At 41.5% G+C, this 24,377-nt stretch overlaps 1 protein-coding gene across 1 annotated transcript in view; it reads left to right on the top strand.

Moving 5' to 3' along the window:
* The window catches only part of ST8SIA5 (ST8 alpha-N-acetyl-neuraminide alpha-2,8-sialyltransferase 5), a 180,841-nt gene that overhangs the window by 99,087 nt on the left and 57,377 nt on the right, over positions 1 to 24,377 (top strand). Inside the window, 2 exon segments of the mRNA XM_056824395.1 lie at positions 22,064 to 22,082; positions 22,084 to 22,157. Of these exon segments, the coding sequence (XP_056680373.1) occupies positions 22,064 to 22,082; positions 22,084 to 22,157 (93 nt within the window).

The following is a 24,377-nucleotide window of genomic DNA, read 5'->3' as shown; positions in this document are numbered from 1 at the left end:
GCAATGATCCAGGACAATTCTGAGGGACTTAAGAGAAAAAATGCTATCCACATCCAGAGGAAGAACTGTGGGAGTAGAAACACAGAAGAAAAACAACTGCTTGATCACATGGTTTGATGGGGATATGATTGGGGATGGAGACTCTAAAGGATCACCCGAGTGCAATCATCAATAATATGGAAATAGGTCTTGATCAATGACACATGTAAAACCCAGTGGAATTGCGCATTGGCTATGGGAGGGGGTGGGAGGAGGGCAGGGAAAGAACATGAATCTTATAACCATGGGAAAATTTTCTTAATTAATCAGTTAAAAAAAAAAGTTGTTGGCTATAGTTTACTTTTCAATTAGTGAGTCAATGTATGTTAGGGCAAAGGCAAAGAGAAATCTCTTTATGTCTAATGACTTCTCTCTCCATCTAATTGGGAAATCCCAAGGACAAAGAAGCAGTAGTATGCTGAGCATTTATGGAAGAAGATATTATAGAAAAACCATGTCAATTTATGCCTGTGTTATGTGGAATTTGTGATTCTTACAGCTCAAGGTTTAAATATGGTTTATATGGGTTTGGTAGGGATTTACTGAGGAGTGAGAAAATTAATTATGTAAACCAGATTACAGGAAAGACAGTAATGTTTAAACTACTTGTTAGAACAACCTGGGAACTCAGGGACCCGAGTTCTAGTTTTAGCTTTACCAGTAACTTTCTATATGACCTTGGGCAAGTAACTACTGTTCCCTGAATTTCAGTTTCCTCATCTTTAAAATGAGGGTTTGGGACTCTTTAATGTCCTTCCCAGCTCTAATATCCCAGGAGCATAAAGTTTTAGCAGCAGCCATTTGTATGTACATCCTTCATGTTTATTACATATGATATATTTATATTCACTAAATTGGCGTTATCTTAAATTCCGTGTCATTAGAACACATGGCTTAGTTTTTACTTTGTATTACAGTATGTACTTGAGAGCAAGAAAACTATTAAAAAATAAAATTCTATGTTTAGATTTATCTTTTTTAAAAAAACCCTTAGTTTCTGCCTTAAAATTGATAGTATTGGTTCAAAGGCCGGAGAATGGTAAGGGGTAGGTAATAGGGGTTAAGTGACTTGCCCAGGGTCACACAGCTAAGGAGTATCTGAGACCAGATTTGAATGCAGGAGCTCCCATCTCCAGGTCTGGTTCTCTAACCACTGGACAACCTACCTCCCCTGATTTAGATTTATCTTGCTTATTACCTCACTTAGATTTATTATTCTCTTGTTAGTTTCTCACAAATGGGATGGTGGAAATAGTAATGAAACCCAAAACTTGAAAGTAGGAGTTGGAGGCTCTCCATTGCTTATTGGGGGAAAATACCTTACCTCTTTAATTTGGCATTTAAGGCTCTTCATGATCCAGAGTCTGACATATTTCTTCACTTCTGTCTTCTGCTATTCATGTTTCTATACCTTCTGCTCTAGCTAAACGGAACTGTTCCTCAAATTCTTTCTTGCCTCTGTGACTTAGTTCACTTTTACTCTGCCAAAATATTCCCTTTCTTCCTGTCTGAATCCTATACTCATCTTTCAAGGCTTGAATAAAACACCTGTTCCTTAATGAAGGGAGCCTTCCCTCAAAATCCCAGTTCAGAGTGATGTCTCTCTCTCTCTGGTGTTCTCTCCAGCATGTTGTCTTAGGACAGTTATCACAGGAGTTGCCTTCTATTACAATTACTAATAAAAAGAATAACTAACATTTACATAGTGTTTACTATATGCCAGGCATTGTGCCAAGTAATATGCAATTATTATCTCATTTGATCCTCATAAAAAATCTTGGGAGGTAGAAGCTATTATCATCATTATCCCATTTTTGCAGATGAGAAAACTGAGGCCAACAGTTTTAAGTGACCTGGATCTCTATCCACTGGACCATCTAGCAGTCGAATCCAAATCCAGGCTCAGAAACTCACTAACTGTGTGATCTTGGAGAAGTTGCTTAACTTGCCTGCATTGCTTTCTTCAACTGTAAAATGGGGATAATCATGATTGTAATTACTTCCTAGGGCTGTTACAGGGATCAAATGAAAGAATATAAGTGCTTAGCCCAGTGCTTAAATTAAGCTTGTTTCCTTTCCTTCTTCCATACTTACTTCATCTTCTTGGGTTGATGAGAAGCCCCTTGAAGGTAAGAATAATGCCATGGAAGCCCAGTACCTTGAATGCACCAGTCTCTCGGTAAATAATTGTTGAATGCATCATAGAAACATCACAAATAATGTAACACCTTGTACCCTGCTTGTGTGAGTTCCCAGAATGTTCCCCCAGGTCTTCACCTCTACTTTTTGGGTCAACATATATTTAAACCACAGCTTGTAAGCTCCCAGCAGTGTGTTTCTTTTACTAGAACAAGAAGCAAAAAGCAAAGGCATCAGGCTCAGTGGAGAGAGAGCACCACACCTGACGATGAGAGTGTCTGGGTTCTAGATATTTTCTAGCTGTGTGGCCCTGGCCAAGTCACTTAATCCCAATTGCCTACCCCTTAACACTCTTTTATCTTAGGACTCATTAATTCTAAGAGGGAAACTAAGAGCTAAAAATTTGTCTTAGGACCCATTAATTCTAAGAGGGAAACTAAGAGCTAAAAATGGTAAAGGCATCTAATCATCTAAGAGAAGTGAGAAGATTTCACTGCACCTCCATCCCCATACATATACTCTTTCGCTAAAGCAACTGAGGCACAATGGATAGAGAGCGGGGCATGGAGTCAGGAAGACCTGAGTTCAGATTTGACCTTAGACATTTATGAGCTGCGTGACCCTGGACAAGTCACTTAATCCTGTATGCCTCAGTTTCTTCCTCTGACAAATGAGCTGGAGAAAGAAATGGGAAACTATTCCAGTATCCTTGTCATGAATACCCCAAATGGGATCACAAAGAGTCAGACATGACTGAAACGCTTGAACAACAACTCTTTCAGCATTGAGGGAAGAGATACATACTGAGAATGTACATGGTCAAGTAACATTGGTGGCAAGGGAATGTGCAAAGAGAAGCACCTGTGTAGGAAACACCTGCAGCCAGGATCTACCCAAGGTCAGAGCCCAATATTCCTCGGAATCCTCCCTGATGTCCTTTGATAAATGAAATGATTTTTTTCTGAAGAGTTGGGGTCCTCTGCTTCACTTTTTTCTCTGATGCCTGCTTGCCTGGGCATCTTTCTTCTCTGCTTGGCATCTCTGCTTAGATGTTTTGCTTCATGTCTGTGTAACCATCCACTGGTCTTTGTCTCACAAATATTTTGGGGCCATCAGGTGCTTTCCTCTGGTCGTCTAAAATAGATACCTCCACTTTCTTTCCTCTCCTTCTCTTTTTAACCCTTACAACCCAGACTTATCATTCATTTGGAATGTTCTTTTCCAGTTACTAATGACGTGAGGGGGAAAAAAACAAATAAACAACCTTCACCTTCCATCTTAGAATCAATTAAGTGACTTATCCAGGGTCACACAGCTATGAAGTATCTAAAACCCAGAACTCCTGTCTCCATGCTATTCTGATCTTCTAGTTGCTAAATCCTTTTCTCAGTCCTCATTCTCTTCGACTTTTCTGGAGCCATTGATGCTGTGGATCCCTCTGGCTTCCTCAATACTCTTTTCTGCCTTTTGGGACATCATTCTCTCCTGATTCTCTTTCTCATCTGATTGCTACTTCTCTGCCTCTTTTGCTGGTTCCTTGTCCAGATCACTCCCTCTAACGATAGCTGTCCCTCAGGGTTCTTTCCTGGGTTCTTTTTTCCTTCTCCCTCAATACTATTTCTCGTGGTAATCTCAGTTCCTGTGGACTTTGTTACCATTTCTTAAATCTACCTATCCTGCTCTGCCTCTTTGAGGACCAACAGACTTACATCTGCAACTTCCTTTCAGTCCTCTCAAACTGGGTATCTCGGAGACATCTTAAACTCAATATGTCTAAAACTTAACTCACATTTCCCTCTAAACCCTCCTCCCCTCTTCCTTGTTACTATAGAGGGCAACTCTATCTTCCCTGACTCAGTTCACAAGCTAAGAATCATTGCGGATTCTTTACTCTCTCTCACCCCTCATATCCACTAAGTTGCCAAGTCCCATCTTCAACATTTCTCATACATGCACCATCACCTCTCCTCTGACCCTGCCACCCTCTGGTTCAGGCTCTTATCACCTCTCATCTGGAGTATTGCAAAAGCCTGGCTGTGGGACTGCCTGCCTCAGGTCTCTCCCCACTCTAATCCATCCTTCATTCAGCTGTCAGAGTGCTTTTCCTAAAGCAGAGATTCACCCACGGCTCCCCCCCCCCCCAATAAACTCCTATGGCTCCCTATTGCCTTCAGAATCAAAATTTAAAATTCCCTGTCATTTGAAACCCTTCATAATCCACCGCCTCCTACTTTTCTAGCCCCCTTGTTCTTTATGCCCCTTTGATCCAGTGGCACAGACCTCCTTGCTCAGCTTTCTCTCTTAACTCAGGCTACCAACCTCTCTGGTTTCCTTAAGTCCCAACTAAAATCCCATCTTTTACATCTTTCCCAGCCTCTCTTGGTGCCTTTCCTCTGTTAATTATTTCTTGTTTATCCTACATATAGCTTCTTCGTACATGTTTGGTTGTTGTCTCCTCCTTTAGACTGTGAGCCCCTGGAGGGCAGGGGCTTGTCCTTTTCTGATATCTTCAGAGCTTAGCACATAGTGTCTTGTATGTAGTAGGCAAGTAATAAATGTTTGCTGCTTTATTGATTAATTGATCTTCTGTACTATAGCTGCTCTACAGCCTCTTTCACAAAAATGGAGAGAGGGCTTAGCTTCTGTAGCCAGACCCTCAGGATTTTTGTAGCCTCACTTAAACAGGCAGCCAGCAAAATCCCTCACACTTATATGAAGTTTATCTTTTAAGCTTCTTTTTGCCTTCTACAGTTTAGAGGGGAGTCCTTAAACGAAACTCTTTTGCTGTTTGTCTTCTCTTTCCTTTCCTTTTCTTTTCTCCCTTACCTTCTATCTTAGATTCAATCCAGTGTATTGATTCCAAGACAGAAGTGGTAAGGGCTAGGCAATGAGGGTTAAGTGACTTACCCAGGGTCACACCGTTAGAAAATATCTGAGGCCAGATTTGAACCCAGAATCTTCCATCTCTAGACCTGACTCTCTATCCACTGAACCACCTAGCTTACCCCTCATTCTTCATTTTCAAAGAGGATCCATAACCTCACTGGATGATATCTTGGCTTCAGGGTGAATTGGATTTAAGTGAGGCTAAGTTACATCAAGTTGTCAGTCTCCATCTTTCTTTCAGAGTCATTGAAGTCTGTTTGTAAAGCAAAAGTAAGGATGACTGGCAATGGCCCAGCATGCAGGGGATGACTGTGGAGTCTTCAATGTCTGACCAGACTCTAAATGCTCCACAGTGCCTGCTTCAGCCACCTTCATGGCCATTGGAACAAATGGTTCTTATCTACCATTCCAAGTGGGAGAAGTCTTTATGTGCTTGGGGTAGACATCCCCCTAGCCACTGATGGGTTGGAGTCAACCTGGTTTAGCCCCTCTGCTCAGACAATTTTACTGGGTGGTGGTGGCTATTGCATATGCTCCAGTTTCTTGGAGCCACAGGTGAGAGTTGGGTGAAAGGTGGACCCCAAAGGTGGATGAGCAGCCCTGAATTCTTTTTTGAATTAGTATCTGAAATTTCTTTTACTTCTCGTTTTTCCTTTGGGTCATGCTAATCTTCATCTACTTCACACCCTCCCATGGAATCGCCTTGGCCGAACTGCTAGGCAACTGGCTAGATTGGGGTAAGAAGAATCATCAAACCTATTTGCTCGTGACCCAATGTCCTGGGTCCACAAGCAAATTAACTCCAGAGTTAGGCTGCAAAAGGTTGGTGAAGCTTGTTCCAACCTTTGTCCTACTTCCCACCAGCACCAAAAATCACTAACCTCTGTTCTGCCACCCTTTATGTTTTTTCAAGCACTTAATATATTCATTATCTTTTAAAATTCTTAGAAGAGCTCTATGGAGCCAGTAAGGAAGGGATTATTATCCCCATTTTGTGGATGAAGAAAATTAGGTCATTGTTAGTGTTTCAGTGATTCCAAGCTGCTCATTGCTGCAAAAGCCTACTTCTTCAACATCAATATTCTCTCTGTGATGCTCTGGGGCTGCACATTTTGGAACACCATAGTCTTAGAAGAATCAAAATTGCAGGTGACTCAAAGGGCAATGGAAAAACACATGGTGGGCGTAAGCAGAATCCAGCATATTTACCCAATGATGACGCACATTCAAAAAATGGCACAAATAACATCATCAAGGACATGTCTGAATGAAAAGAAGGTGGGTGGGTCACTTAGTAAGAGAGAAGGATAGCAGCGAATACTGCACTGGTATCCACCAAATAGCAAAAAGCAAAATAAATCAAAACAGAGGAAGGTCTACCAGATGGAGTATTCATGTAAAGATGGACAAAGGAGCAGCTAGGTGTCCCAGGATTGAGAGACAGACCAGGAATCAGGAGGAACTGGGTTCAAATTTAGCCTCAGATACTTACTAACTGTGTAACCCTAGGCAAGTCATTTAACTTTGTTTTCCTCAGTTTTTTCATCTGTAAAATGAACTGGAGAAAAGAATGGCAAACTGCTCTGGTATTTGTGCCAGGGAAACTCCAAATGGGGTTGTGAAGAGTTGGCCACTATTTACAACAGATTTTAAGAGGGTAATCATGAACAGTTTGGAGGGATCATAGATGCTTCCAGCAGAAGATAGTATCTAAACTGTATTAAAAAAGGAAGGGAAGGACTCTTTAAGGTAGAGATAAGAAGGAAGTGCATTCCAGTCCTGTGGAATGGCCAATGCCAAGGATCTGTGTGAGGAATGCATGTCTCAGGGCCATTCAAGTATTAAAATAAATCGAGATAAGGAACCTGAAGCTTGGAGAAGCTGACTTGTCCAGAGTCCCATGGCTAGTTGGTGAGAAAGTCAGGAAAAAATAAAGTCCTCTGGGCTCCTAGTCCAGCCCTTTCCATTATATCTGAAGAATTCTTCCCCCAGCAAGCTGTGCCAGTGCTGGTCCTCCCCAATCTCTTCTTCATTTCCTTCTCTTCCCGCCCCCTTCCAGTTCATTGCTTTAAGCCAGTGCCTCTCAGAGAAGAAGCACTGGGTCATTTGAATTGTCAGGGTACAATTTTCAACTTGGATTTCTCTATACACTTTTGATGGGGAACATGATATCTTGAGACTGCAGCTGTTCTGATTCTAGAAATAGCTCTGAGCTCACAGAAACACTACTGCAGTTAGAGTGATGGGGGGTGGAGGGGATGGTTGCAGAGGAAACCCTCAAAGAATTTAGCCTCATTGGCTCTGGGGAGCCCCCAGCCACACCAAGAGGTGTCTCTGCCTGCTGCCAGGGTTGGATGGAGTCACCAAAGAAATGAGAAATGAGCTGAGAAGGGTTGACTGCCCACAGAACAGACAGGCTTCTACCACCTGGCCTGGTGTCTGCAATAGGCTAATGGGAACCTGGTTTCTTGGGTTTTCTCCACTCCTTATTTCAGCATTGGTGAGGCTACAAAGCCACTCTTTGTGATCAGGCTAGGGTTAATGCTTTCTAGGAAGACCTTTCCACACTTGGCATATGGTTCCCCTTGGGGAGTCTGTTATAACCCAAAGCACTTATGTATGATCCAGGAGATTTAGCCAAAGAAAATTCTCCACCAAGAACATCCCCACATATCCCTACAGGCTTTGAAATTCATGGCCTTTGAGTCAATGGTAATTTTTTCCATGTGTAATGAAAAGAGCATTGGGTTCTGAGTCATCAGCCTCAGCCAATTACTAGCTGTACCATTGTGGGTAAATCACTTAATTTCTCTGAATCTCAGTTTCTTCATCTGTAAAGAGGGGATAATAGGGAGCAGCTGGGTGGTTCAGTGGATTGAGAGAGTGGATAGAGATAGGAAATTCTAGGTTCAAATCTGGCCTCAGATACTTCCCAGCTGTGTGACCCTGGGAAAGTCACTTAACCCACATTGCCTAGCCTGGTATTGACTCCAAGACAAAAGGTAAGGGTTTATAAAAGGGGGGGAGATGATATTGCTTATAGACTTTATAGTGTGTTATAAAGAAAACACTTTGGAAGCATTTTTAGGAGGACTTGGCTGGATGCTTATCAAATGTGTGCTTCATGTGTGAAGTTGGGAGGTGTAGTTAACATGGTGGATGATAGATGGTGGTTGTTCAGTCATTTCAGTTCAGCCTGACTCTTTGTGACCCCATTTGGGGTTTTCTTGGCAAAGATATTGGAGCGGTTTCATTTCCTTCAGCAGCTCATTTTAGAGATGAGGAAACTGAGGCAAACAGGCTTAAGTGACTTTCCTGTGGTCACATATCTATCTGAGGACAGTTTTGAACTCAGGAAGATGAGTTTTCCTGATTCCAGGCCAGGTGCTCTATCTGCGCCACCTAGACAGATACAGAAAAATCTTTACAGGTTCGATTATTAAGTGAAATCTAGTAAGATGAATTTTATTGCAAAGAAATGTAGTGCCCGACACTTAAAGAGATTGGTTTCACAAGTATAGAATGTGAGGAGTTGAGGCTATCTGACAGTTTATAGGTAAAAGACATGGATGTTTTGGTGGATTGCAAGCTTGGCATGACATAGTAGCCAAAAAACAAAACAAAACCCTAATGGGATCACCACCTGTCTGTACTGACTTATTTGAGAAGTGGCAGAAAAGCTTTTGTTCGGAAATTCCATGATTGGAAAAGGAAGTGGTCTGGTCAAGGAGTAGCCCAAGGGAAAGCCTTGCCATTGGACTGGTGCTACCAACCTAGAACAAAACTCACTTTAGGCAGATCCCCAGTGGAGGATTGACAAGGAAATGTGGATCAGAAAACTTAGATCTGGAAGAGATCTTAGTGGTTAGGAATCTCTGATGATGGAAGGAGTACTCACACCAGTAAGGTCACAGGTCTACCGATGCATTGATCTTGGCCTGCAATAATAGAAGTAGGGGGCTTAGAATAAGAGAGGTCAGAGTTCCACTCCGCTTTGTCCTAGTCAGCCAATCTGGAACAGTGTTCAATTTTGGGCTCTGAACTTTCAGAAGGATGTTGACCATCTGGAGCATTGAAAGGAAAGATGACCCAAATGGCTAGATGACTGCAGCCATGCCATTGAAGGAATTGGGCATGTTTAGCCAGGAGAGGAGAATGATCAATGACTGGGGGGAGCATGACGGCTGCCTTCAAGGAGATTGAGATGGAGTAGAAAGAACTTGAGTGGAGACGAGTCATCAGGATTGAAGACCCCACTCTGCCACTTACTAACTGTGTAGCTTCAGGCAAGTCAAAAACTTCTCTTAGCTCAGTTTCCTAGTCTGTCAGAGGGGAATGTATGGTTGATATGGAAAGGGAAAGTCTGGACTCAGTGATCTCGAAGGAAGCTAAGTATATGTTCTTTCCAGCTCTAACATTCTTTAATTCCATAATCTGATATAATGGGCTGTTTTGCAAGAGTGGGATTCAACTTCTTCCATTTGGCCCCAAAGGGCAGAACTAGGAGAAATGACTGGAGTGTACAAAGAAGAAAATTTATGCTTGATATCAGAGAAAAAATGCCTAATAATTAAAGCTGCTCCCAAATGGAATGGGGTGCTTTGGGATGTTGTGGTTGTTTAGTCATTTTTTTTTGTCTTAAATGATTCTTTGTGATGCCATTTATGATTTTCATAGAAAAGATACTATAGAAGTTTGCCATTTTCTTCTCATCTGTATAGATGAGGAAACTGAGGCAAACAGAGTTAAGTGACTTGCTTAGGATTACACAGCTAGTGAGTGTCTGAGGCCAGATTTGAATTCACAAATATGAATTCCTTTTATTGAAAGTCTTCTGTTGGAGATTGGATGGTCACTTAAATACATCTTGTAGACAAAATTATTCATCTTTCTCTCTATCTCTTCCCCTCTTTCCCTCTCTCTCTCCCTCTCCTTCCCTCCCTCCTTCTCTATCTCTGCCTGTCTGTTCCCCTTCCCCCTCTGTCTCTCTCTCTTTCTCTCTTCTCTGTCTGTCTGTCTTTCTTTCCTCCTCTTTCTCTTCCTCTCCCCATCTGCCTATCTTTGTCTGTCTCTTTTTCTCTCTTTCTCCTGCTCTGTCTCTCACTATCTGTCTCTGTGTCTCTGTCTCTGTCTCTCTCTCTCTGTCTTTGTCTGTCTGTCTCTGTCTCTGCCCCTCCTTTCCTGTCTCTGGCTGTTTGTCTTTTCCTCTCTCCCTCTCTCCTATCTTCTCTACCTGTCTTTCTGCCTCTCCCTCTCTCTGTCTCTGTCTCTCTCTTTTCTCTGTCTCTGTTTTTCCTTTTCTTTCTCTTCCTCTCCCCATTTCTGTCTGTCTTTGTTTTTGTCTGCCTCTCTTTTCCTCTTTCTGTGTCTGTCTGTCTCCCCCCTCTCTGTTTCTTGCTATCTCTTTCTCTCTGTCTCTGTCTGTCTGTCTCTCCCTCTCTGTCTCTCTTTCCTTCTCTTTCTCAATCTCTCTCTGTCTCTGTGTCTGTGTCTCTCTTTGTCTCTGTCTCACCATCTCACCGGGGCTGGAAGTGCAGAAGCTACTCCCAGTCTAAGACTGATGCCCATGGAAGCTTTGGCTTGGTCTTTTTCCCCAGCCTAGCCTGGTTTGCCCCTCAGTAGGCAGCCACACGGCCCCCTCTTCTGGGGCTTGCTCCCGAGGAGCTGTAGCCTTCCTGCTGCTCAGAACTCTCCAGCTCAAGAGATGAGGCAGCCGTAGCCTCTCCCAAGAGCAGGGCTGGCAGGTGCACGCCAGCGCCATGCCTGTCCATGGAAGAGATTCTTGAGTGGATACAGGTGGATTAGATGGCCTCTGAGATGCTGGAGTTCTCCCGACTGTGAAGTGTTACATAAATAAAGGACTCCATTCGATGAGCGGCTAGCCGTGCTCCTTTCTTCCCCAGTCCTTCCTTTGACAGACAGTCTCTGGCCCAGTTGTTTCACATGTCTACAGGGCGTTCCAGGGGCTCCTCTGTCCTAAACTCAGGGCCACAATGTCTTCATTCCACCCCCCCAAATCCGCCAACAACAACCCACTTACTCTCGTCTTAGAATCAATGCTGTATGTTGGTTCCAAGGCATTCGAGGGACGAGACTTGCCCAGGGTCACCCAAGGAGGAAGTATTTGAAGCTAGATTTGAAACTAGGACCTCCCTTCTCTAGGTCTGGTTCTCTATTCACTGGGCCACCTGGCTGCAACCTTTTCATTCCCCTTTTCTGGAATACCTCCCTCCTGGGATGCCAAAGATGGGATCTGGCAGAGACAAGGACTCAGTATTCCTTTCTCTTCTGCTCCCCCTTCCCCATAATTTTGGAGCCCAAACCCCTGAGCAAGCAAAGGCTGAGGATGCAAGCTCTGCTCGCTCCTGCTCTCAAGCAGCAAAAAGCTTCCTTGGGGACCAACTCTCTAACTGTCACTTAAAGCCTCTCTCCTGCTTCCTCGTGGCACAGAGGTGCAGCATTCTTTGGTCCTTACTCTCTTTCTTCTGCCCCTTCCGCCGGTCTCATCTGCATCAGCCAGTGAGCCAGGGAAAAGATCAGTGGAGCGAAGTTGGGGTTCTCATGATCAGAACTTACTATGAAACGGAGAGGCACCCCGTGGGCACCCTGGCCAGATTTGGGCCTAGAAAGCACCCCTCCCCCAATTGCCCCCCCCCCACTTATCCCAGGTCTAATTGTCTTTTTAAAAAATTTATTTAATGGATTAATTAAGAACATTTTCCCATGATTACATGATTTCTCTCCCCTCCTCCCACCCCTCTGGTAGCCAATGCACACATCCCCTGGGTTTTACATGTGTCAAGACCTATTTCCATATTACTAATTGTCTTTTAATCCTTTTAAAAATGCAAAGTTGAATTCTTTCCTAGTATTTCTAGCTCATATCTACAGACTCACACAGGCCGGGCTTTTCCATTCACCAAAAAGAATATTAAAAACAAGTTTTTCTGTAGTGTAAGTAATATATCTCTTATTTTACAACATCACAGACGGGGAAATGTATGACACAATAACGGATGTACCATCTATGTCATATTAACTGCTTTTTTAAGTAGGGGAGGAAAAAGAGAGATTTTACATGACATTTATCAGGAGGAGCCTTTTAACTGTCAGATGGTCTATAATTTGAATTTCAGAAGGTTATCCAAAGGAAGGCCCATTCGGTTTATAATTTTCTAATGATAATAGCGAATGTGAGAATTTGTTTCTCTTGAATATTTATTATAATTTATTGTATGTTTATAACAAGTCATATATACTATATTATGTTGTTATATAAAATAATTAAAAAACCTATGTCTTCACACAAAAACCCCCAAGGAAACCCAGGCTTACCTTTTTATAAAACCATTTGGTACCTGTCCTTACTGTGTACTCCCAGTGAAGATTCCGCATGGCTCAGAGAAGGATGACTTAACTGATAGAGATGTCCTCTTAGACCAGTCACATTTGTTGTTCAGTCATTTCAGTTATGTCTGACTCTGCGACCCCATTTGGGGTTTTCTTGGCAGAGATCCTAGAGTGGTTTGTCATTTCCTTCTCCAGCTCCTTTTATAGATGAGGAAATTGAGGCAAACACAAAGTTAAGTGACTTGCCTAGAACCCCCCCCCCCCTTATCTCAGGCCATTATGGCTGTATCTGTTGGAGAGATAGCATGGGGCAAGGGAATACAGAAAGGAGAAAGACACTGACAAACCATTTTTCAATTCTGTATCAAATCTCCTTTCTTCCTGGTGTTCAGATCAGAACTCATTCAACTGGGTTTTCTCTGTAAAGCACTTTGCAACAAAGTAAGATATTTAAATCAAATTAAAGATGGAGAGGAGGATGAGGGGACACTAGCTTGGAGGTAGGGGATGAGTTAGTATAATCAGAGTCATGAGAAAAATGGCTTGAGTGGAGCAGAATTAGGGAAGGTACAAGTAAAAGGTAAAAACACATAGAAAGAGATATTTGGTTTAAAATAACTTGAGACAATTTAAAACATATAAGAGTCTACCTTCCAAGACAAACTGAGGAAGTTTATGAACACAATTACAAAACACTTTTCACACAACTAAAGTCAGATCTAAACAACTGGAAAGGTGTTCATTGATCATGGATAGGTTGAGCCAATATAATAAAAATGATAATTCTACCTAAATTAATTTACCTGTTCAGTGCCATACCAATCAATGTACAAAAAAATTATTCTACGGAGCTAGAAAAAATAACAAAACTCATTTGGAAGAACAAAAGGTCAAGAATATAAAAGGAATTAATTTTTTAAAAAGTGAAGAAAGGGGATGTAGTTGTACCAGATCTCAGACTATATTAAAAAGCTGTAATCATCAAAACAAGCTGGTACTGGCTAAGAAAGTGTATCAGATCAATGGAATAGATTAGGATCACAACACACAGTAGTAGTAAATGACCATAGTACTCTAGTGTTTGATAAACCCAAAGACCCAGTTTTGGGGATAAGACTATTTGACAAAAACTGCTGGGAAAAGTGGAAAGCAGTATGGAAGAAACTAGGTATAGGCTAACATCCACACCATATAAAAGATAAGGTCAAGATGGGTACATAATTTAGAGATAAAGGGTAATACCATAAGCAAATTAGGGAAGCATGGAATAGTTTGCCTGTCAAATCTATGAATAGGGGAAGAATTTATGGTCAAGCAAAAGATAGATAGCATTATGGGATATAGAATGGATAATTTTAATTATATTAAATTTAAAAGTTTTGGTACAAACAAAAACAGTACAACCAAGATTAGAAGGAAAGCAGAAAGTTGGGGGAAATTTTTTTTATAGCAAGTGTTTCTGATAAAGGCCTCATTTCTTAAATTTTAATTCTTGAAACATAAGAATTTAAATAATTCACCCATTAATAAATGGTCAAAGGATATGAACAGATAGTTTTCAGACAGAGCTATCTATAATCATATAAAAATGTTCTAAATCATTATTGATTAGAGAAATGCAAATCAAAACAACGCTGAGGTACTACCTCACACTTATCAGATTAACTGATATGACAGAAAAGGAAAACTATTAATGGTAGCAAGGATATGGGAAAATTGGGACACTAATGCACTGCTGTTGGAATTGTGAACTGATAAAACCATTCTGGAGAGCAATCTGGAACTAAGTCCGAAGGACTATAAAATTATACATACACTATGAGCCCACAACATCCCTACTAGGTCTATATCTCAAAGAATTAAAAAAGGGGAGAGGATCTATTTTTACAAAAAATGTTTATAGCAACTCTTTTTGTGGTGGAAAAAGAATTGGAAATTGCATGGATGTCCATCAATTGGGGAATGGCTGAACAAATTGCAGCATATGATTGTAACAGAATAGCATTGTGCTATAAGAAATGATGTGCAGGATTTCTTTTTCTTTTTTTTCTCTTAGTTTTAGAAGATTTTAATTAGTTAATTAATTTAGAATATTTTTCCATGGTTACAAGATTCCTGTTCTTTCCCTCCTCTACCACCACCTCCCTCCCAGAGCCAACACACAATTCCACTGGGTTTAACATGTGATCAAGATCTATTTTCATATTATTGATATTTGCCCTATCGTGATCATTTAGAGTCTATATCCCCAATCAAATCCCCCTTGACCCATGTGATCAAACAGTTGTTTTTCTTCTGTGTTTCTGCTCCCACAGTTCTTTCTCTGGATGTGGATAGTGTTCTTTCTCATAAGTCCCTCAGAATTGTCCTGGTTCATTGTATTGCTGCTAGTAGAGAAGTCCATTACATTCGATTGTACCACAGTGTGTCAGTCTCTGTGTACAATGTTCTCCTGGTTCTGCTCCTTTCACTCTGCATCACTTCCTGGAGGTTGTTCCAGTCTCCATGGAATTCCTCCACTTTATTATTCCTTTTAGCACAATAGTATTCCATCACCAACAGATACCACAATTTGCTCAGCCATTCCCCAATTGAAGGGCATCCCCTCATTTTCCAATTTTTTGCCACCACAAAGAGCTCAGCTATGAATATTCTTGTACAAGTCTTTTTCCTTATTATCTCTTTGGGGTACAAACCCAGCAGTGCTATGGCTGGATCAAAGGGCAGACAGTCATTTAGCACCCTTTAGGCATAGTTCCAAATTGCCAAGCAGGATGATTTCTGAAAAATTTGGAAAAACACAAACTGATGCAAAGTGAAGTGTACACAACCAAGAGAAATGATAGATAGCAACAACAATATTATAATGATGATCAGCTGTGAATGACTTAGCTATTCTGATAAGATAATAGTCCAAGATGATTCCAAAGAACTCTTGATGAAAAATGCTCTTCACTTCCAGAGAGAAAACTGATGTACTCTGAATGTAGATTGAAGCATACTTTTTTCACTTTATTTTACTTGCTTTCTTTGAAATATAGCTAATATGGAAATGCATTTTGCACAATTTCACATATTTAATTGATATCATATTGCTTGCCTTCTTAATTGGTGGGGGAGGAGAGAGAGAATTTGGAACTCAAAATTTTTAAAAAATGAACACTAAGCAAGATAACCATGAGGGACTCAGGTTCAAAATACTAACGGTTGGAGTCTGAGTGCAGATTAAAGCATGTAATCTTCCATTTCATTTCCTTCATGCCATTTTTATTGCATGTGTGATATGTGTCTTCAATTAGAACATGAGCAATATGGAAATATGTATTGGATGAAAGTACTGGTAGAACCCATATCACACTATTTGTTGCCAGTGGGAGTGGGTAGGGGAAGGCAAGGAGAGAGAAAATCCAAGTTCTAAAATGCCAGAAAACAATTGTCAAAAATTATTTCTTCGTGTAACTGAAGAAGTAAATAAATACATAATTTTACAAATGAATGCTAAAAATAAATACATAACATATTTCTCTTTAAAAAAATTATATAGGACTTTGAATGCTGGGGAAACAATTTCCACCTACATCTATCTGCTTTTTCTATCCCCCACCCCACAAGCTTGGCCCCTGATGCTTATTGATGGAGAACTGGTAGATAAAAATCTTCCCTTGGCTCTGCACCCTAATCTATAGATCTGAGAAGAATCAAGGGTTGTAAGGTTTATTTAATGTCAGTAGGTATTTATACCCTGTATATAGTAACGCTTAAATAACAGTAGCTTGACCTGCTACTGTCAGAGAGCCTGTTAGGTGAGTTTCACTGGCAGCTCTTGTCCTCTTGATGGGAGAAGTGCAAGGTGCATGGAGCAAAGACAATACCCAGAAAACTGACCAACACCAGCCTAGGGAAGAGATCCTCTTCCATTCTGTAAGTACTGATCTGTGTTCAGATCAATGCTAAGTACTTAATAAATAGATGAACAACATACTTTTCAAGATATTTTATTTTCAACATCTATTACCTTCTTGGATTTTCATAATACAATCTTGTGAGAGAGATAGCATGGTGAATTATTATCTTTATTTTACAAATGAGGAAATTGAGGCTGAGAGAAGTGAGTGATTCAAGGTCATACAGTTAATGGGAGATATGCCTGACAATCTAATTGGATTTTAAGGTTTATGTATAAAATATGATAATAATAATAATAATAGCTATCATTCACATATCATTTTCAAGTTTGCAAGGTCTATTAATCATATTATCTCAGTTGAGCCTCAAACCAGTCCTATGGAGGAGTAGTTTGATGGCACAGTGGATCAAGAAAGAACCAGGTCTAGAGAAGGGAGATCCTGGGTTCAAATTGGCCACAGATACTTCCTAGCTGTGTGACCCTGGGCAAGTCACTTAACCCCCATTTACCCAATAAAACAGTATTGATTCTAAGACAGAAGGTAAGGGTTTAAAAACATAAGCAAACAAAACAGTCTTATTAGATGGGTACATAATGATTTTCTTAAAGCCTAGTTTTTACCATTTCATTTCCTTACTTAATGAACTCCAATGGCAATCTATTACCTCCAGAATAAAATATAATCACCTCTGCTTTTTAAAAGCCCTTTACCCCTTGTTTCCTACCTATCTTTGTCATTTTTTTACATTCCACATACTCGAAGGTCTATCCATATTGACTTATGTTTCTCATACATGATGCTGCAGCTCTTCTCTGCCCTGACTGCCCTCCATTCCTGGTCTGGAACATTCTCTCTTACTCATCTCCACTTTTTCTTTAAAACAAAACAAAACCCTTTTCCGTTTGCCTTAGAACCAGTGCTAAGTTTCTATTCCAGGGCAGAAGAATGTTAAGGGTTAGATAGACAGTTGGGGTTAAGTGACTTTCCCAGTATCACACAGTTAAGAAGTACCTGAGACCAGATTTGACCATAGACTCTCCCATCTCTAGCTTTGACTTTCAGACCATTGAGTCACCTAATTGCCCTTTAGCTCCACTTTTTGCACCTCCTGGATTCCTCTAGTCCCATTTCAAGGGCCACTTTCTCCAGGCTTTTCCCAGGGGCCAGTGTCTTCCCCTCCAAGGTTATCCTCCAACTATTCCGTTTTTATATTGAATATACTTTTGGTATATATGTGCCATTTCCCCCTTTAGAATGTACACTTCCTGAGGACAGCGTTTATTTTGGCTTTGGTACTTCTGGTGCTTAGCTCAGGGGCCAGCACATAATAAATGCTTGTTAATGGAATGACTGGCTGTTGCCTTGCCCGCGGTCACACAAATGGTCTCGGAGGGGAGACTTGAACCCAGATTTTCCTGATTCAAGTGGTAGGCTGTATTTCCAATACTTCATTTTGGCTGCGGGGAATATTGTTGAAGATTGACCCCTAACCAAGACCTGTAGGGAGTGCCGGTGGCCCAGGGTCCAAAGGCTGGCGGTCCTCTTTCGGAACCCCTCCCCCCATCTCTCTGTGATCAGTCCAGCCCACAGGCTTGCACAGTGGCTGCTGTAGGCTGGCTGCCAGAATAACTAATGCCAGCTCCAAGCTTGGGCGAGCGGCTGCTTATTTAAGACTGAAGTCTCTGGCACCATCTGGGTTTGCATCCGCATTTTGCCGGCTCTTCCTGCTGCAGGAAGGGACATGGACTCAGCTCTGATTGACACTTGGGCTAGTTACCCGACCGAGGAAAGCGAGGAAACGGGCTTACACGGAGCGGAGCTCTGCTGCTCAGCCTCCCACCTGTTTGCGGTTGGGGTCGCTAGGCAGTTCAGTGGATAGGACAATGGGTCTGGAGGCAGGAAGACCTCAGTTTAAATCCAGCCTCAGACACTTAACTAGCTCACTTCAGCTCTGTTTGCCTCAGTTTCCTCATCTTTCAAGTGGGGTTGGTACAATCTTCCAGAGTCGTCCAGAGTCAAATGAGATAACAATGGAACAGGGCGGAGCATAGTGCCCAGTACAAAGTAAGAACCATACAAATGTCAGTTATTAATATTATTTCAACTAAAATTGCATCAGTAACTGAGCAGTAGAGTGCAAAGATCTTTGAAAATCACTCAGAAGAAACAAGAAGCAGAGGGACCGGACACTAATTTGGGGAAGTCCTTTGCCTGCCCTCCATTTATTTTCACGAATGCCATTGACTTCTTGTTGTTCATTTGTTTCAGATATGTCTGAATCTATGTGACACCCTTATGGGCTTTTCTTGGCAAAGATACTGGAGTGTATTTTTGCCATTTTCTATTCCAGATCATTTTTCCAGAAGAGGAAATTGAGGCTAAAAGGGTTGTAACTTGCTCAGGATCACACAGCTAGTAAATGCCTGTGGTTGAATTTGAATTCAGATCTTCCTGATTCTAGCTCCAGCTCTCTATCGAATGCACCACCCAGATATCTATGCTATAGACTAATGAACATCAATAAATGCATTAATTGGTCACAGAATATATATTTATAGTCACCACTCATGAATGACAAAGTATTTTTTCTTTTCTTTTTTCTTTTCTCTTCTCTTCTCTTCTCTTCTCTTCTCTTCTCTTCTCTTCTCTTCTCTTCTCTTCTCTTCTCTTCTCTTCTCTTCTCTTCTCTTCTCTTCTCTTCTCTTCTCTTCTCTTTCTCTTCTCTTCTCTTCTCTTCTCTTCTCTTCTCTTCTCTTCTCTTTCTTTTCTTTTCTTTTCTTTTCTTTTCTTTTCTTTTCTTTTCTTTTCTTTTCTTTTCTTTTCTTTTCCCCTTACCTTCTGTCTTGGAATCAATACTGTGTATCAACTCCAAGGCAGAAGAGTGGTAAGGGCTAGGCAACGGGGGTTAAGTGACTTGCCCAGGGTCACACAGCTGGGAAGTGTCTGAGATCAGATTTGAATTTAGGACCTCCTGTCTCTCAATCCACTGAGCTACTCAGCTGCCCCCTTTCTTTTCTTTGTGAAAACCCTTACCTTCCATTTAAGAACCAAGGCAGGAGATCAGGAAGGGCTGGGCAATGCAGATTAAGGGATTTGCCCAGGGTCACACAGCTAGGAAGTGTCAGGTCAGATTTGAATTTAGGACCTCCCATTTCCAGGTCTGGCTCTCAATCCACTTGAGTACTTTTTTTTTATGGATCATCTAATTTGCCTTTCCCAGGAAACTTGTGATGTTAAGTACCACAGGGATTATGATCCTATTTTACAGATGAGGAAAGTAAGGCAGAAATATATATATATAATATTGTAAAACATCAAGATGAACAGAGCTAGAGCTGGAGGTTAGAGGTCATTTAGTCCAACCAAAGTCATATAATTATCCAGTGTCAGGGGCAGGATTCAAACCAGGACTCTCCTGACCTTCAGGCCAGAACTCTTTTCATATCTCACCGCCTCTCAGCACATGAATAAGTTTACACACATGAATCAACAAATGTAATCTTTTTGAATGTTTGTTTTCTTCAGTGTGTTGTCATGGAAATGTTTGTTCTGGCAGTAGAAGACCAGGTTTCATATCCTAGCTGGGGCATGAACTGACTAACTGTAGGTTTCTTTCTTCCTTCCTTTTTTTACTCTCTCTCTCTCTCTCTCTCTCTCTCTCTCTCTCTCTGTTTCTCTGTCTGTCTGTCTGTCTGTCTGTCTATCCCTTCCTCCTCCTCCTTCTTCTTCATCTTCTGCTTTTATTTTTAAACTCTTACCTTCTGTTTTAAAGTCTAAACTAAATATGACTTCCAAAACAGAAGAGCAGCAAGGGCTAGGTAATGGGAGTTAAGTGACTTGCCCAAGATCACACAGTTAAGAAGTATCTGAAGATAAATTTGAACCTAGGATCTACTATCTCCAGGCCTGGCTCTTTATCCACTGAGCCACCTAGTTACCCCAAGGCATATAAATTTTAATTCAATTCAGCAGATTTTTATTAAGCACCTGCTGTGTCCTAGGCACTGTGTTTACTAAGTAAAATTAATCAGTCTCTGCCCTCCCAAGAGACTACATTCTGCTTGAGAGAGGGGAAGAAGGGGAGGCTCATGGTCTAGCAAGTACACAGATAAATGAATAGAAGGCAGTTGGAGGAGGTGGGGAGTGCTAACAATTGGAGGAAATCGAGAAGCAAAAGAAGGCTTCCTTAATCTTAGTGAACTGAAGGGAGTTGTATTAAATCAGATCTGAACACCTTTCTTGCTCTGACATTCAGAGACCTGCCTATGCTAAGCTGTTAACCTGCTGGTGGATTCTTCAGATTCCTTTGCCAGAGAAGAGAGGCTTTTGTGTAATTGTAAGAGCAATTTAAAATCAATTTCATTTCAAAAAGCATTTAATAAATATTTGTTGCATGCAATGGCACTTGCTATACAAAGACAAAAATGAAATACTCCTGCCCTCAAAGAACTTACATTCTATATATTTGGAGATTGGGAGGATAACATATACACAGATATGTAAGCAAAAATACATTAAAGTAATTATAAGAGGAAACTAGGTGGCTCTGTGGAATGGAGAGCCAGGCATGCTGACAGGAGGTGTTGGGTTCAAATTTGGCCTCAGACACTTCCTAGCTGCATGACCCTGAGCAAGTCCCTTACCCCCAGTTGCCTAGCCCATACCGTACTTCTGCCTTGGAAATGATTCTTAGTATCAATTCTAAGACATAAGGTAAGTGTTTTTTTTTTTATCACAAAATAATAGAGCAGGGGGACCGAACATCTGATGGGGAATTATTAAAGGCTTCTTATAGGAGGTGGCACATGAGCTCAGCAAACAATGATGATCAGAATTTGAAGAGAAAGGGGAGAGAAGAGGACATTCTTACCCTGTAGGGAGGGGCAAGCCAATACCACGGTTAAGAAGAGAAATCCAACTCGTTGGGATTTTCATTCCTATTGAGGAATGGTTTGGAGAGCGTCTCCAGAGGGCAGAGCTCTGTAAGGGGTGGCTTTGGCAGTGGGGCACCGTAGAAGGGGCTGAAGGTGGTTTTTGGGTGGGCAAAGCACTGTATAAGATAGAAAACCAGAGCTCAAGGCACTGAAGACAGACTTGAGGTTCACAATCCAGCCATGAGTAGATGCTGTTACTGGTGGTCATGGGAAATCAGGAGGGACACCTGAAAATACAGAAGTGGGTCTCCAGCCTTCTGGCCATCTATGACCCCTTTGGACCAAAGCTGCCTTCAAATTGGAACACGGATGTGACTTGCTTCAGTCTAATGATGACAAACACCAGGGGAGATGGAGGGCCCCTAGAATGAGAGATCCCTAGATGACTGACAACTGAAATAATCCTTCCCTGATATTATGGAATATAGGGTCCCTTACCTTCCATCTTGGAATCAATACTGTGTATTGGCTCCAAGGCAGAAGAGTGGTAAGGGCTAGGCAATGGGGGTTAAGTGACTTGCCCAGGGTCACACAGCTGGGAAGTGTCTGAGGCCAGATTTGGACCCAGAACCTCCAGTATCTAGCCCTGGCTCTCAATCCACCGAGCCACCCAGCTGCCTTCCCCTGGGGCTAACTTTTAAAATTTTTGTATGTTTATTTGTTCCTGACTTAAATGCCTTCATGATCAACATGAGAATGTCAAAAGTGGTAAAGGAGAAAGCTCCTAAGATTGCTTTGCTGTCTAACTTCCTTCCCTTGCAATGCTTGCTCCAAGCTGTAACTAGGACCTTGTGTCTCCATCCTCAGGTACTTCGAATTTTATGAGGGGGCCTTTTGAATATAACTCCACCAGATGCCTGGAACTTCGCCATGAAATTCTGGAGGTGAAGGTGCTGTCTATGTAAGTGTTCTCTTATGAAGAATTTTCCAGCTAGGTCGGATGGGAGAACTTTTAGCTCAGTGATAACCTATGTGACCCTGGCAAGTCCCTTCCCTGCCTTATCTGTGAAATGACAGGATTGGATTTGAGAACTCCCAAGTTATAGTTTTAATGTTTTATAACCCTATGAAGCCGAGGGGCGGCCCCCAAATCTCAGTGCAATTTTCTGGTATTAAAGACTTAAAAACTTTATGAAGAAAATTTGGGACACTTTGTAGAAAGAAAGGAGGGCACAGGAGCCAGTCAGGAAAACTTGGGTTCAAATCTGGACTCAGATACTTGCTAGCCATGTGACCCTGGGTAGGTTTCTATGCCTCATTTTCTTCATCTGTAAAATAAGGTGGTTGGACATAATGGACTGAAGGTCCTTTTCAGCTTGACATTTGTGTTATGAAACATCTTCCCCATACTTCAGGACAGGAAGAGGGATGGATGGGATGTCTGAATACCTTGTCTGAGCACCCAGGCTCACGTCCATATAGCTGGCCAACTACCCTTACTGGTCATTTTCAGTGAAATCAATTCAGTTCAGTTCAGTAAGACAACTATTTACTATCTATCATGTCCAAGGCATCCTGCTAGACCCTGGATAGCAGAAAAGAAGCCGTTCCTGCCCTCAAGAGGCCCATGTTGTACTGGAAGAGACATAACACATTCTCAGGAAAACATAATACAAATTAATACATGAGCAAAGAAAGGAGGAACCAGACAAAGTACTTGTGTAATTTTTGAGGAGAGAGAGGCCACTATCAACTAGAGGGATTGGGGGTAGGCTGAATGCAGGGAGTGGCGTTGGAGCTGAGCCTTGAAGGGAGAGAGGGGATCTTGTAAAAATTAAATTAGTATTTAGTAATAAAAATATTATATTTTATGAGGTTTATTAAGGATTATTAGAAATCAAGGATACAAAATAAAAACCACATGCCCTTGGCTAATTAGCCCATTCAAAATCCCCAGGCTTAGTTTACTTGCTACATCATTGCAATGGAATGGAAGTGAGCGTGGGAGGCATTACTGCCAGTTAAATACCAATTGTGATCTCTCCAATGTGGAGACTCAGATGAGATTATAGGGAATTCTGGGAAATACCAAGGACTTCTGGGGATTGAAATCTAGGGTTCAAAATCTCCATTTATATAATCTGAACTGCAGGGATGAAGAAGGAGTGAATTCCAGGTCTCAGAATTCCAACTCTAATGCTCTGAGTGTACAGAGATGGAAGATAGGAGCAGGAAGATAGTTCAGAGAACAGCTGGTCCTCTATGGCTAGAATGTATCTTGTGTGAAAAAGAAAAAGATTAAAGAGCAATTAGATTAAAAAAAATGTAGGTTGAAGCCAGTTTAGAGAGGACCTTAAAACCCAAGTGGAGAAGTTTATATTTTGTCCTAGAGGCACTAGGAAGCCATTGACATTTTTCAAGCAGGGGAGGTATGTTCAAACCTCAGCCTCAGGAAGATGATTTTGACATTTATGTGAAGGATGGATTAGAGAAGGGAGAGACCAGAAGAAAGATCAATTAGGAGTCCCTCACAATAGCTGAGGTGACTGATGAAGGGCTGAGTTAAGGAGGTGTCCTTGAGAGCAGAGAGAAAGGTATAGAAGATACAAGAGATGAGGTAGAGAAGGTACAATTGACAGGATATTACAGCTGATTAGATAAGGTGAGGGAAAGAGCTGAGGATGACGCCAAACCCGGATGAACCCGGATGAATGGAAAGATAGTGGTGCCCTCAATAGAAATTGGAAAATTTGGAGGAGTGTTGGCTTTAGGGGAAGTTCCAAAGGGGAAAGAGAGAGAGAGAGATAATTGTAGGAGAAGAGAAGGAGTCCCAGGACAGAGTTTTAGCTGATATTTATATGGGGGGGGGGATGAGAATTAGATAATGAATCAGCAAAGGAGACTGAGAAGAAGTGGTCAGACAGGTAGGAGAACTGGGAAAGAAAAGTATCTCAGAAGCAAAGGGAAGAGAGCATATACAGAAGAAAAGCATGGTCAACAGTGTCAAAAGCTGTAGAGAACTCGCATAGGATGAGGATTAAGAAAAGACCAGTGAAATTTGCAGCTAAGAGATCACTGTTAAATTTTGAGAGACTATTTCATCAGAGAGAAAGCACAAGACGCCAGATTGCAAGGGATTGAAGAGTGAATGTGTGGTGATGGAGTAGAGGTCAGAGAGTAA

This window comes from Monodelphis domestica, chromosome 3, assembly GCF_027887165.1.
Source record: "Monodelphis domestica isolate mMonDom1 chromosome 3, mMonDom1.pri, whole genome shotgun sequence".
In the NCBI taxonomy this organism is placed as follows: Eukaryota; Metazoa; Chordata; class Mammalia; order Didelphimorphia; family Didelphidae; genus Monodelphis; species Monodelphis domestica.
Note: the sequence above shows the minus strand (reverse complement) of the source record. Positions and strands in the feature narration are given on the sequence as shown.